This window comes from Aphelocoma coerulescens, chromosome 6, assembly GCF_041296385.1.
Source record: "Aphelocoma coerulescens isolate FSJ_1873_10779 chromosome 6, UR_Acoe_1.0, whole genome shotgun sequence".
Lineage (NCBI taxonomy): Eukaryota > Metazoa > Chordata > Aves > Passeriformes > Corvidae > Aphelocoma > Aphelocoma coerulescens.
The window spans coordinates 29,112,989-29,127,085 of record NC_091020.1 but is presented as its reverse complement, the minus strand read 5'-3'; the positions used below and the strand labels follow the sequence as shown (position 1 = coordinate 29,127,085).

The following is a 14,097-nucleotide window of genomic DNA, read 5'->3' as shown; positions in this document are numbered from 1 at the left end:
TCTGTGCACTTTGATACACAATTTTTGAGAGATCTGCTCTCTGCACTTGGGGAATGTGGGGAGCAGGATCAGCTACACTGAAAGAAGCCTGCCTGATCCAGCGCCTTCCATTTTGAAAGTCAGATTTTTTGGTTGTGAAAGGAAAGGTGTTTTTAATTTAGGACAAAACTGTTATTAAGCATAATGCTGAATCACTGATTTTATAGATAACCTTGAGATTATATAGATGAAAATAGAGAATAAAACACAGAAATTTGGCAGTTACAATAATGCAGGAAAAATGTCCAAAAGTATGAATCTCACGTCCTGAGTTAAACTCTAGTTCTTCTGTAGATTTCAACAATCACAAAAATAAGCTGATATGTGGAAAGTGTTGACACTGCAGATATCAAAAGACAAAGCATGTCCTGGAGAACTACCATTCTGTGGGTAATATCAACTTCATAAACTGTAGTTTATGAAATTTAATTACTGCTCAAAATCACCATCTGTAGAGCAACGTGGCAGCCTAGATCAGGGTCTACAAAAATATCTGTAGTAATTTATATTGGATTAAGAGTATCCAGACATATTTGCAGCTCATTAACAGACCGTGGTAAAAATACTACATCATATATTAATATACCTAAATATTTTAAAGGTTAAAATGGCTTAAGGTATTTTGTTTTATCTGGTAATTAAAAGCTAAACAGATTTGATTCTGTTTTTAGACAGTGATTGTCCTAACTATTTCAAACCTTTCTTCTCTAGCAGGAAATGTTTTGTATTGTTTCTAGTTTAAGGCATTGCTTAAGAACCACCAAGACCAGTGTTTGTTAGAGACCTTAGGAAGGCAAATGCATGTTAATCTGAAGTTACTAGGTGCTAGCACTCAGCAAGAACAGAACTGAATGTGAGTTCCCTTATGCAATCTATTATGAATAAATAAGGTATCTAGTAGAAGTGTTGGAAAACAATTTGAGTATCTTTCACTTTTAGTCAGCAGTGTATTTCAGTAAGGTAGGTAAAAAAGTATGCTGATAACTTTTAAAGTCTTTCTGTAACTAAAGAAATATATTATTATCTAAACTGATTGTAAGACCTCTTTCTATCTCCCTCTAATGGGTGCAGCTGACTTTGGAATTTATTTCCTACTTCCTTTTTTTAACTAGTCAAAATCTCCTTGCAGTCTCATTGGAAAAAATAGTCCATGCTTGCACCATATAGCTGGTAAGGAATGGATGCTTTAGTCAGAAGCTTGGGTATAGGATGAGTGAGGAATGTAATGTAATAATTTCATTTGGGAGTTTGAAAACCCAGTCCTGACAGTCCTCCTTGTCTTTTTATTTCCTTCCAGTAAGTTCTGTTTCCTCTTGTGTGCACAGTTATAAATTGAGTATCTGTCTGTGGTCTTCAGCATGAAATCCTTTTGTAATCTCTGTAATCTGCAAACTAAATTGATGTTATCACCCATTTTACATATGGGAAAACAAGAGCAGAAAGGTGAAAATACTTGCCTGAGGCCACAAAATGAGTCATTTGCAGAGCTGAAGTTTCCAGCTCACTACTGGGGATAAGAAACTTTTGTAAATAGATCTATATATGCCATGTTCTTTCTTCCCTAAGAGAAGTGGAAACACTGTGAGCTGCTGTAGAGGAGGCCTGCTGGAGAAGAACAAGAAGCATTCACTGCACATGTAGGGTGCCTAAAAGGGGTTTCCATAGCAACAGTGTGACAACAAATACACAAAATCATAAATTGTATAAAACAGAAATTGCCAGTGCATTTTTGTAAGTTAATTTGTCTTCTGTCTTTGACCTTTAGGCAAAAGTAGACAATGAAATCCTTGATTACAAGGATTTAGCAGCCATTCCCAAAGTCAAGGCCATTTATGACATTGAACGTCCAGACCTAATTACTTATGAGCCATTCTACACCTCCGCCTACGAGGACAGACAGGAGAGACAGAGTCTTGGAGAGGTAATGACCCCCCAGCACCTCATTCCTCTGTGCGCTGCGTCCAGAGCCCGCTTCGCTTCCCATCGCACTCCTGGAGATGGTTGCTGCTGCTGTTCACACTGCTTTGTGTCTGTCTGATCTGGGGGTACTGGGAACACTCATGGTGCTGCCTCAGTGTGAAACTGCAGGATTAGACACCTGCACTAACACCAGCAGAGGAATGGCAGGGGGGAGGCTTGCAGGCTATCTCTGTGTGCTTCCTCGTAACTCCCAGGGGTATCCTAATCTTTGGGAATGGCCAAGTCCAGAAAGTGAGGCAAAAGCCAATGTGCTGCTGTGCTGTGCAGCACCAATATTCACAAGAGAATAGGAGGAATACCATGATATTCTATGGACTAAGAGCAGCAGGATACTTATCTCCCAGATACTGAAGGGAAGTATATATCACCAGAGCACTTTGCCAGACATACTGGATAAAACTGTGTCAGGCTGAAGTGCTCTTCCACCTGGGAAAGCAGGTTAGTCGTGTTATAGACATTCCTGCCTCGCATTTTAACCTGCTGGCATTTATTAAGGATTCTTGTATCATGCAGCAATAAGAAAAAGCTATGTCATTTATTCTTCTAAACTTGTGCATAAAGGTATCTTTCAGATTGTCAGTCCCCAGTTTCCTCAGGTGAATTTCCATAGCTGCAATTACTATTTACATGATTCCAGTGCAGTCTGTGAAGCAGGTTTTGTCATCTAATACCATCTGTCTGTGAATCAGCCTTCCTGAATGCAAATCTAAATGGATGTGGAAATGGATTTACTGCTGCAATCTCAGTGACCTTACTGACTGTAACTGAATTGAGTATGAAGATAAGTTGAAGAAAAAAGAATTACAGCAAATCATTCAGGCACCAGTGGTCTGTAGATGACCAGATCAGTGTGACTGGTAATCTGCTTTCTTCTCAGTGTTCTGCCCACCAGCAGGTCAGAACTGCATCAGTTTTTCTCATTTGTTCTTTAATGTTTTATAGAGTTATTTTAAATCATGAATTGAAAATTCAGCTCAGGAATAAAATAAGAGATTAACAGGTCAGAACACTACAGAATTTCTCCCCTCCAATTTATGTTGGTAGTGAATCCAGCTTGCATCTGGTTCAAAACCACTGTGAGATGCATTGGTGACCTCTGACCAGTTCCAACAGGCCTGACCCATTCCACAAAACCTGCTACAAACACAAGTCTCTTGCTGGTCACACAGAGGGAGCTAATCTCACCAGAGAAAGTGAACTATTTGTTAATCCTTAAAGGGAAGCTTCTTACTGACAAAGAAGTATGTTGGAAGCTGATAAAGCAGTATGGTGTAAGTTGTCTGCTTTTATGCTTGTTCTGGGAATAAGCAAAAGCCTTTGGGGTTTTCTTACACCGTATTTTCACCAGCATTAAATTCAGTTAATTTCTAGTGACTACAGAAATTTGTTCTGGAAACAGACGGGGCTCTCCCTTTCTTTTCAGAAGGTCTTGGGTTTTCACCCAATGCTGCTGCTGACTTCTGTCACCTTGGGCAAGTTACCTCACCTCTTTGTATCTGTTTCTCATCCTTTCCCTTGCCCTAATGAGAACACAAGCCCATTGGGGTGGACTGATCCCTTACCCTGTGTTTGTTTTGTGGTAATCAAGTGACAGCAACCCTGGTACAACACACATCAGTCCCCATCATCTTTAAAAAGCAAAGAAGGTGACATGTTTAATCTTGCAGACAGTGATTTATCCTGCATTCTCTTTGCAAAAGGTGTGTATGTGGTGGTGTTAAATAAAAGGGTACCTTCAGTTTACCCTTGTACACTGGAAATGCCCCTCACGATGATTTAAAGAGAAAAAGGAAAAAAAAAAAAAAAAAACCAACAAGCAACCCAGTCTCAGCAAAGGATTTTTGGGTGTACAAGGGGACAGGTGCAAGAGGCACTGAACTTTATCCAGAGATGAACACAGACCGTAGTTCTAGGGGATGGGCTACAAGAAGACAGTACACTTTAGCCGCAGAAAGCGAGAAAACAGCATGGCAGTGAGCAGAGCGGGCGTGAGGCTGCTCTCAGTGCGGGGCAGGGCAGTGCCCGGGCGGGTTTCCCACTCGCGATCCCTGCTGGGCTCGATCCCGGCGCTGGAGCCGCGCTGTCCCGGCGCCCTCTCGCGGGGAGCGCGGGCTGGCTGCGGCTGCCATCGGGCTCCGAAGAGACAAACGAGATTGGAAATTAATGTTATGCTACCGAGGCTGGCCCGCAACAGAGTGAGAAAGTTTCCAGAAACTGTCAGGTACGCAGGTTCTTCAGGACCTGTCAGTTCTGCCCTGTAAGCAGCAACCTGATGAGCGCTGAAGTCGTCTTTTCTCAGCTCCAACTTTTGTTGGGTATATATTGAGAAGCAGCACTTTATGTCCTTTATTTCAAGTATTCTGTTTGTTGAAAGCACTCTTAAACACCTTTCTCTAAACAAACGGACAAAAAATGAGAAAAGGATTTTTCCAAGTATGATGGATGCTTTAAAATGGAGCAGAGATCCCACCTGGTAGTTCAGTTAAAAGACAGCTAAAATGGCATCAGGGTGAAATGCTGGAACTTGTGTTGCAGAATGACACCTTTAAAAATTAGCAGAAGTTTCCCAGATGAAAAAATGACCTGTGTGGCTTCAGGTATTAAAGCAGACTCTCAGATCTCAAAGCAACAGAGAATTGAGCCTGTTGTGGTAGAAAATTTTATGTAAATTTGGTCAGAACGAGCCCTCTTCCCCTTCCTCTTTCTCTTCCCCTTCCTGTTCCCCTTCACCTTCTCCTTCCTCTTCCTTTCCCTCTTCTTCTTCCTTTCCCCCTTCCCCAACTGGAGTCATCACTGTATTTCCACTGGCTTGCTGTTCTGGAATGGAGCTGCCTTTCTCAGTCACCTGCACAGTGTGTTTTAAACTGACCATAGTGTGGCTGTCTGTAATAGACCAGGTTTTAAAATACCTGGAGAACCAAATATTCCTTGGCAGCCTCAGAGTTTGAGATCTGACAGTTCACCTGTGCATGATGAAGCAGTAACTTGGCTGCAGAGTGAGGTTCCGTTTCCCAAAAAGCAGGGAGATGATGTCAGCTAGTGATGGAGTAAAAATACATGAAAGGAAAAATACCTGGATTCAGCACGCTACTTTTTGGGCTGCCTTGCCAGTCTTAGATTCCTATGACCACCTTTACTGTAGCTGCTACCTCAGCATCCAGGTAACTCCAGCAGATGATAGAAATTCCTCTATTTAGAGTAACACGTGAATTGCTAGTAGAAAAAGTGTGGGAATGCACCTCACAACATCTGCTTCTTTCATTCATACTGAGAGTTTTAGGTTAGCTCTCAGTTTTTGTAGAGAATGCTGTTCCAAAGCACTGTGTATGGCATGTTTCATGTGGAACAAAGTTTTTACAGCTGCTGCTGTTAGATGATAGGAATTAGGAAAACACGAATATAAAAGACTTTCAAGGCTTTGATGGAAAGTAACAAAAGCAGTCTTTAACAGCTTTATGGAAACTTGATGAAAAGGAGACGTCCTGTATCCAATAAAAAACATTGCTCCTTTGTTTGGATACTTTGCATTCCCAGTGTTACCATCTCCATGAGAGTGAATGGTCTCTCAATCCAAAATGTATGGGTATTTACCAGCTGGATATTTATTACCAGAAACTCTGCACACGTTTTACACTACTGATGTTGTACATTAGAGTAGTAGTTAGACCAGAATCAGCAGTTTTGCTTCTGAGATATTATCTTAATAGCTGTATCATTCTATAATTGTGGTCTTATTTAAAAGCATAATCTCTTGCCCATTTTATTATGACAAATAATATTGAAGTTTTGTGCACAAAGGAAATAATTAAATCCTGCTCTCCCAGCTTCAAATTGTCTGGTGGTTAAAGAGCACATAACTGGTAATTACACATAGCCTTTATTCTTGTTTGTACCATCAGCATATGCATAATGGTATGTTTCTTCTAAAGGTATTTCTTGCCTCAGTTTCCCTATCTGTGTTGCAGAAAGTTTTCATAATATTGTGCATATTTCTGCCCACTGGCCTTTGTGCAGTTCTTTCACTACACATGCTTGTAATTCCTGTCTGTTCTCCTTACGTCACCAAGGAGCAACACAGAGATTTAAAGGAGGTTATATCAAAGAAATGGTGATGACGACTACGTGCTCCTTTGCATGGGTATGACATGTAAGGCCTTGGGGAGAAACACATTTTTGCCAGTGTGTGTGCATTGGAGGGAAAACATGCTTCATCCTGAAAGATATTCTGTATTTTGATTTTCCATGCAAAGCTCTGAGTTATGTTTATTTACTTTTGATTTCCATTTTAAAGATTTCTTCATAACAGGCATGGTTGTTAAATTAATAACTCTTTCTGATTTTGATCTTTCCAGCTATGTTTTAATTACCACAATGATTAGATGGCTAAGATGATCTTGCATGATACTTGACTGAATTATTCACACTTATAAAGATTCTCCCAGAAACTTTAAACTTCAATGATTCATGGACCAGTCCCTGAGCGATGTGGAAAAAGCAGGTTCCGGTGCTGGGATGGCCTCAGTAATTTCTGCATTGCCACTTTACATTGCCATATATCAGAGTATCTGCAGCAATGTTTAGATTACCTTTTTCTGTCCCAGTATATGCAATGGTATGATTTCATAACCTTATTTTTTATGTCTTTGCAGTCTCCAAGGACATTATCACCTACCCCTTCTGCAGAAGTAAGTTTGGTGGAACCTTTGTGGGCAGTATCCTACTGTAATTAGAATTATTCCCTCGAAGCAATGCAGGCATTGGGTTTATTATCAGTCAAATCCATCTCTGTTTGCCACACAGGCATGTTTTCTCGATGTTGAAACTTAACAAAAATTATTTCTAAGAAGGAAAAATGAAGCTCTTATTGAGCAATTGTACAAAAAGTGGAGCTACCACTCCTCCTGGTTGCTGTCTGTAAAGCAGAGCCCTGTGTCCAGCAGGCGTCACTTCTGGTACATTCCTGCTCCTTGTGGCACAGGCGGATTCAGAGCTCGAGAGCTGCAGGATTTACAGGAGATAAAATGCTGCTCTAAGCATCTAAATAATAAACCGTGTTTGCTACTGAAACATTTGCAGTTTTATCTTGAAGAAAACAAAACTATGGTCTCCTTTGGTTTTGCTTTGCCAGAGGAGTTAATTTGAACATCATAATAACAGGAAACATTTGTGACATCATTTGTCAGGATACAAGAGATGCTCTTGCAGAATCATCATCGTTGCATTATCACGTTGCTTATTTGCAACGTAAAAGTTGTACTGATTGCTACTAGTTAAAAATTAAGGGACTGTAAAATTTCTTGTAAATCTTCATGCATTAACATCAGTCCTTTCCCTTTTGTCCTGGTTTAGTTTGCTTCATGGGGGGCAGGGGAGAGGGGGGGTGTGTGAAGGTGTTGTCTGTTTTGAGGTTTTTTGTTTGTTTCTTTTACTGACTTTTTTTACCCCCAGGAAACCAAGTAAATTGAATTTTGCTATACAAGGAGGTGTCATGTTCTCAGATGCATGGGGAATCTGATTTGGATATAAATATCTGCTGATGTAGCTGGTTGTGACACATGGTAAATTTAGCCACAGAGAGCTCTGTGCTACACCTATGGAATTCTTGCTGGTCTCCAAGTTAGCTCACTGATGGCCAGCTCATGTATCTGTCTTGTGCAGGTCACTACAGGACACACACTCTCTGGATGCAGCTTCCCTTATGGAGTCAGGGACTGTGGGCAAATCTAGGATTATATAGAGTTAAATAGAAATTACAGGTGGAGTTGGAACCTTCCAAGACTGAATTCTGACTATAGAAATGGGTTGGAGCAGATCCTTGGAGAACAGTGCTAATAAAGTAGGTTGAAAGCTTAAGGGATGTTACTATTTCAGTCGCTTCTGCTGATGCCTTCAGATCCATGGAAGTTAAGTGCTGCTAAGAATGTGCAATGTGCATTTACATTTATCAGTGGATGCCTCTGTCCTGCAGGGCTATCAGGATGTTCGGGACCGCATGATTCACAGGTCTACCAGCCAGGGCTCCATTAACTCTCCCGTGTACAGTCGGCACAGCTACACCCCCACCATGTCACGTTCCCCCCAGCATTTCCACAGACCTGGTAAGGGCAACTGCATTACAAACACATGAAAAAATATTGTTTCTTTATTATGCCACTCAGTGGTGCAGTGAAGCACTTGTTTCTCTTAGAAGTGCAATTTTAGGATTGAAAAATTGTTGTGTATTTTAGTGTCTCATTTTCTACCTGTTTATTGTTCTGGATTGACATAGTCTTTTGCACTAGGCTGGCTGTTTCTTGCATCATAAATATAAGTCTTCTGGTTTTGTTTCCAGTCAATTCTTTAAAAAATATTTTTATGTTTCTGAAAGCAAGTGAAAATTTGCAGCAGTGAATCGCAAACTTCCTTCTGGAATTTGGGAGAAGTATCACATATTGGAAACAAAAATTACGGCTTGCTGTACAGAAATTAGTAATGTAGGTTAACTCCCTTGTAAAAAAATCCTTTAAAGCTTGGTGCAGCCATAGAATCTCACATTCAGAAGCAAAATACCCATATGCTCCAAATTGCTAGTCATTTTTTAAGACATGGACTCAGATGGTATCTTTTTAATTAAAGCCATAGGCAATTGCCTGGGAACACTTGAAAACACCAACTTTACTTTTTAGCAGTCATGTACAAGTTCTGTGTGCAGTATAGAAAATGTACAGGTCATTCAGGTTCCCAGTGCCTCCAAAATTACTGGTTGTGTATATAAAAGCAAGATATGAAAATGAGCTATTCATCCACACCCAAACTGCATAAAAATGTATTGCTAAATGCTATTCATTGAAGACTCTTCAAGACTGATTTTATTGTGTATGGTAATGAATTAAATCTTTGTGATCTGTTTTTAAATTAAGTGATACAATCGCACGGTTTCATCTTCCTTGGTGATTACAGCTGAACAGTTGGGATGCCAAAAGCCCATATGCAATAGGAGCTGCATTTTTAAAATTAAAGATTTATAATAGAGCCACCACTGTGGAACTTGAATGCTGTAGCCATTTCCTAGTGGGGGTGGGCTGAAAGCAGCCAATTGTGTCTGTCAGTGAATGCCTTATTTAAGGGACCCAAGGGAGGTGGGACAGAAGCAAATTGTGTCTGATACTTAGTGCTGACAACATGACTGTGTTTTAAGATGACGTTACAACTGAAACTGAAAGAGACTTGAAAACGTGAAAAAGCTGCAAACTTCTGTCCCTTGATTCTCCAGTTCTGAGGGGATTTTTCCATTTTTATCTGTTGTCTCAGGGATGTGAACAAATCCAGGCGCTATTCCAGACTTGACTGTGATTGAGTTTTACTGTCTGTGTTCAGTCAAAGACCTTCCCCAGAAGCAATCTCTGTTTATGTAACTCTTGTGATGGGCAGATGGGCTCAAGCCAGAGTTTGGATCCAAATGTAAAATCTTCCAAAGTCCATAGCCTGAAGGATTTTCTGAGAAGATATTTGTTCAAACTTACCTCTGTTCAGATGATCTCATCTTGGGCTCGCCTGTTACTGACCCTCATGTGACACAGAAGTAATTCTGTACAATTCATCATTTGATGTTTCCTATCCTGTTTTAGGGTAGTTGTTAAAGCTACTTTAATAATTTTCCTACAGTAATTATTTTCCTACAGTGATTACTCATGTTGAATAATAGCAGTTGTATATGTTCTTTTTTTTCCTCCTAATGGCACTTCTTTTCACCATGTTATTTTGCAAGAATAATTTCTCTCTGAATAAACCCAGTGGCCCCATATAACTTCTTTTTTGCTCCCAGCTAGCCCTTGAGAGAGAAGTGAACTGCTGCACTGACGTTGTCAGCATAAGGTTCTTCAAAAATCAAGTGCTACAAGTTCTGAAAAAGTTTGCAGCCTTTTCCTCCCGTGGTGCCCTAGCTGATGTTGGCAGCGTTTTTGGAATGTCTTAAAACAATAGAAAACAGCTTGCATGCCTCTTGACTGACATTTTTTGGTCAGGCACTTTTCAAACCAGCTGCTTTCTTAACTAATTGGGCGTCAATGTTTGTGATGTTTGCATGCTGGTAGCAGGCTACTTTCTGGTAACAAGGCATAGGTCAGAAGCTCATTAAGCCAATGATGTTATGCTAAATTAGCGATGCAGTTCAAAGCTAAGCCTCTCTTCTAATAACTTCCTGTAATTTTGTCTTAACATTTACGGACCCTTTGGTGCATCTTTAACCGTTTTGTTTTTTTCTCCTTCCTTCTTTCCAGAATCCTAATTGTTCAATGCCTTTTTTTTTCTCCTTCCTTCGAAGCCTCCTTCCCTGCCTGTCTCTTATTGCTTTTCTTTGTCTCCGTTCTGTCCTGCCCCCCGCCTCCCCGCTGCCGCAGAGCTGCTGGCTCTGGGTGCGCAGCGCGTGGTACCCCCGCGCACGAGCAGCCGCGGCCCCGCTCTCCATGACTCCCGCCCCAACTCCCCCTTCCGACACCACTTCATCCCCCATGTCAAAGGTAAGGAGCCAGGACTCTCTCCAAGGAGTATCCTCCAGGCTGGAGATCTGTTAGCGTTCTGGCAGAGCTGATAAGGCGTGTCTCCGGGAGGTTGCCTATGGCTGTGTTAGCTGAGCATGCCTCGAAATGTGCTGTTGCACTCAAAACTACAGTAGAATAGACATAATGTCCTTTTTTCTGGAGGAAATATGTCATTTCTAAGGGCCCTAGTTGAAGAGTCACCAAGCATTTACCTGGTAGAAACACACAGAAAAGCATTGTCATTTATTACCTAGAACCTGTATGTGCCTAATTTAGCTTCTTTCTAAAGCAGTACACAACAATCCCTTCAGCAGTTAGCTTATCAAATTTAATTACTGCCACGTTCTTAAAGCATGCATTGAAAAAATTGATTACAGTATTGCCTGAATGAGAACGAGGTGATCAAAAATACGGAGAAGAAAAAAAAGAGATGATATAAAGATCAATGGCAACAAGGAAGTTAATCTTTGTTATTCACATTGGCAATAATTAGGGCCGAAAAAAGTAAAATTAAAATCTCTAGGCCTCTCCTCAACTAATGCAAATTGGAAGGCTCTGCTGAAAGCAGTAGCATTGCAAGGATTTACATTATTTGAGGATCTGGTCCTTTTTTCAATCTTTTATTTTCCATGGTTTGATTTGGAGGAGGATTATTCTTTCACTGTGTCTCTTCAAGGAACTCACTTAGCTCAATAAGATTTTAGTTTTGTTTCTTGCTTTTTGTGAATGTTTGATTTCTGTTGTAGCACTTGGCTGGGCCGTCTCTTCTCTTGGGGAGAAGGTCAGAGCTTATATTACCTGCAAGAGCTCAAAAAGAGAGAGCTGAGTAAATTGAACATAGATCACAATCTGGCACCATTGATTAATGTAGATAATCTGGAGATAATCAAAATCAGTTGCAAGAAAGTTGTTGCCATGAAATTTCAAGAAATGTTAATAGATCTCAACATCATGGCTCTTTAAGCATTCAGATCACCACTACTAATTTTATATTCTTGCCTTTTTAGATGATTTTTAATAATCTGCACTGTCCACTTTCCTACTATGTCACTATTTAAAAAAAAAATCTCACTTAAAAAGATTGGGACCCTTAAAAATAGATATACTGCTCATTTCAGCATGCAGTTAATTCATAGTCCTTGCAATTTCAACATTTCTTTGCTGTAAGTCCAAATTAATGCTCACACTCTTTCAAGTGGCATTTTCATTCTTTTTCTGTTGAGAAAATAGCTTCTTCAACAGAGAAATGAGAAGAACTATTGGAAATCCATGCTTATTGTTTTCAGATTTCAAAGAATCACCTGGCATGTAGATCAGGTATTTTTTTCAGTTGTTGGTAAAAAAGGCCAAGTGGGATTACAAGTGCTGTAGACAGAGGGGTGGGTATGGTTTTTATCAGATATGTCCTGGAAGATGTTGTAAGAATCCTCAGTTTTCTGAAGGCCTGGACATCATTTATGTGTCATTACTCAGCAAAGCTCCTGAAAGCTCGAATACATATCACTGTGACAGAAGAGGCACCATGGGATCTTTTTACTGACTCAGCCTTTCTCGCTGGTACTTTTAGCAAGAAGGTGAACTTGATGTTGGTTTGTAAGAAAGATTTCACAAAACTGTAATTTTGGGGTTTTTTTCCTTTAAGAGTCAGAAAATACAGATGGTGTCTCAACTGCTTTGGTAAAGGGACATGATTTCCCAGCAGCATAATGATAACTGAAGTGTCATGTGACACATTACACCTGTGTTATTTTGTATGCTCAAGCCAGAAAACAGACATTTAGACCAGTTTCAGTGTGTTTTCATACAACATAAGGCTTAAAGAAGCATAATGATTAAATCTCACAGACATAGCCAAAAGTAAAGAAATTGGAGGAATGAAAGGGGCTAAATACGCCTCAGAAAGTTTTAGTGAGAGCTTGTTGATGTAACATACAGGTTGAAAAAGCTGGAAGGGTATGTAATATGCATCAGCTTAGACTTAATTTAACCTAATTTCCATTGAATTTGGTCTTGTCTCAATAAAGTACTGTCTTCTCTATGAAAGAATCAAAACAAGTCCACGAATGAAAGAAACCTTGACCCTTCTGAAATCAGAGACAAAACTCCCATTGAGAGCCAGGATTTCATCTCACATGCCTAGAATTTTTCAGAGGCATTCAAGAATATTGCAAAGCCCCCATAAGAATTCCATGTAAGAGAGTTTCAAAGTAGTGTGTATTCCTTTGCTCACAGACCTTCCCAAGAGAATCTACCCACCTTCATAGAGAATTTGGACCTTGCTTATCACAGGCTCCCACTTTCCTTCCCTGAGGCAGGTCTCTGAAATCAAATGCTTTCTGTACCTGGTAACTATTTACAGGGTTTTGTGGATGCAGATGAAAGTTCTGCTCTGGAAAACAGTTGTGTTTTGGCTGTTTCATGATTTTCAGTTTTGTGTGTGAAATAAGGGCTACACATCTGGACAAGAGGATGAATGATAGTTTGACAAAACCTGAATAGGAGTAAGGGTTTTAGGTACTGTTGAGCTTGTTTTCCTGTGTCTACTCAGAAGTAGAGAAAGAAGCTGACAGAAGGCTCAGTGTTGGTTGCATATGGGTTTTTGGCCTGATTCTGTGAGCTGAGCTTGTGGATCCCACTGAGCCCAGTGGTGAGCACTTCAGAAGGCAGCCGGAACCTGCATTACACTGGGCTGTGTGTGGGCAAGCAGTTCTATTCCTGGCTGCTAGGGCAACCTGCCTAACAAATTCAGCTATAGAAAACTACTACCCGATGGAGCAAAGAGAAGGAAAGGAAAAAAAAAGCCTCTGAATTTCCCTTCTGCTGCGCTCTAGTGATGATTTTTAGATTAAGCTTGTTCCATTATTTCTTAACATCCCCCCCCCTACACACAGGCATATTCATCTTCATGCCAAGGGTGTGAGAATTAGTTCTTTCTACAGTGTTGGTGAACCAGAGTGCTCTTGTTGCTTTGGGGAGTTAACAGTAGTTACAGCATATCTGACACAGTGAGAGAGACTTTCCTGTGCAGGCAAGGAACCCAAATTTAATGGGTTTTGTGTAAAGCTACAAGCAGGCTGGCCATGAGGCCCTGGGAGACAGGTAGAGGCAGCCAGGAGCTCTGCTGTCCTCTGTGCATGTGCACATTCCACAGATGTTGGCACTGCTTCCATAAATTGTGGGTGGTTTTGCAGCTGCATCCCAAGCACTTAAGCCTCGTTATGAGAGTGGGCTCCTTGGGGATGGCCTAATGGGAATCTAAGTAGATGTACCATTCCCTCTTGCAGAGGTTGGAAGTAATGAGGCTGCCATCCTAGGAAGTGTAAAGGGGAGTTATTTGTCACTACTAGCAAGAGTCATTAGGTACCCCAGGAAATAGAAGCCAGCAGAGACATCTGTAAAGCATCACATGCAGGATGATACCACAGTAATTATCTGCCTGGTTAGTAGGTGCATTATACATCACCAGTTCTCTCTAAACAAATTATCTGTGTCCCAGATGCAAGACCAGCCAGCATACATTTATGGGTGTGAGCACACTTAGTTGTGTCTAGAGGTAGAG

At 40.6% G+C, this 14,097-nt stretch overlaps 1 protein-coding gene across 12 annotated transcripts in view; it reads left to right on the top strand.

The window, feature by feature from the left end:
* The window catches only part of ABLIM1 (actin binding LIM protein 1), a 193,983-nt gene that overhangs the window by 156,820 nt on the left and 23,066 nt on the right, over positions 1-14,097 (top strand). For all 12 annotated transcript variants that reach the window (XM_069020088.1, XM_069020080.1, XM_069020087.1 and 9 more), the window contains 3 exons: positions 1,805-1,960; positions 6,669-6,704; positions 7,988-8,117. In XM_069020088.1, the coding sequence (XP_068876189.1) occupies positions 1,805-1,960; positions 6,669-6,704; positions 7,988-8,117 (322 nt within the window). The remainder of the gene's footprint in view (positions 1-1,804; positions 1,961-6,668; positions 6,705-7,987; positions 8,118-14,097) is intronic.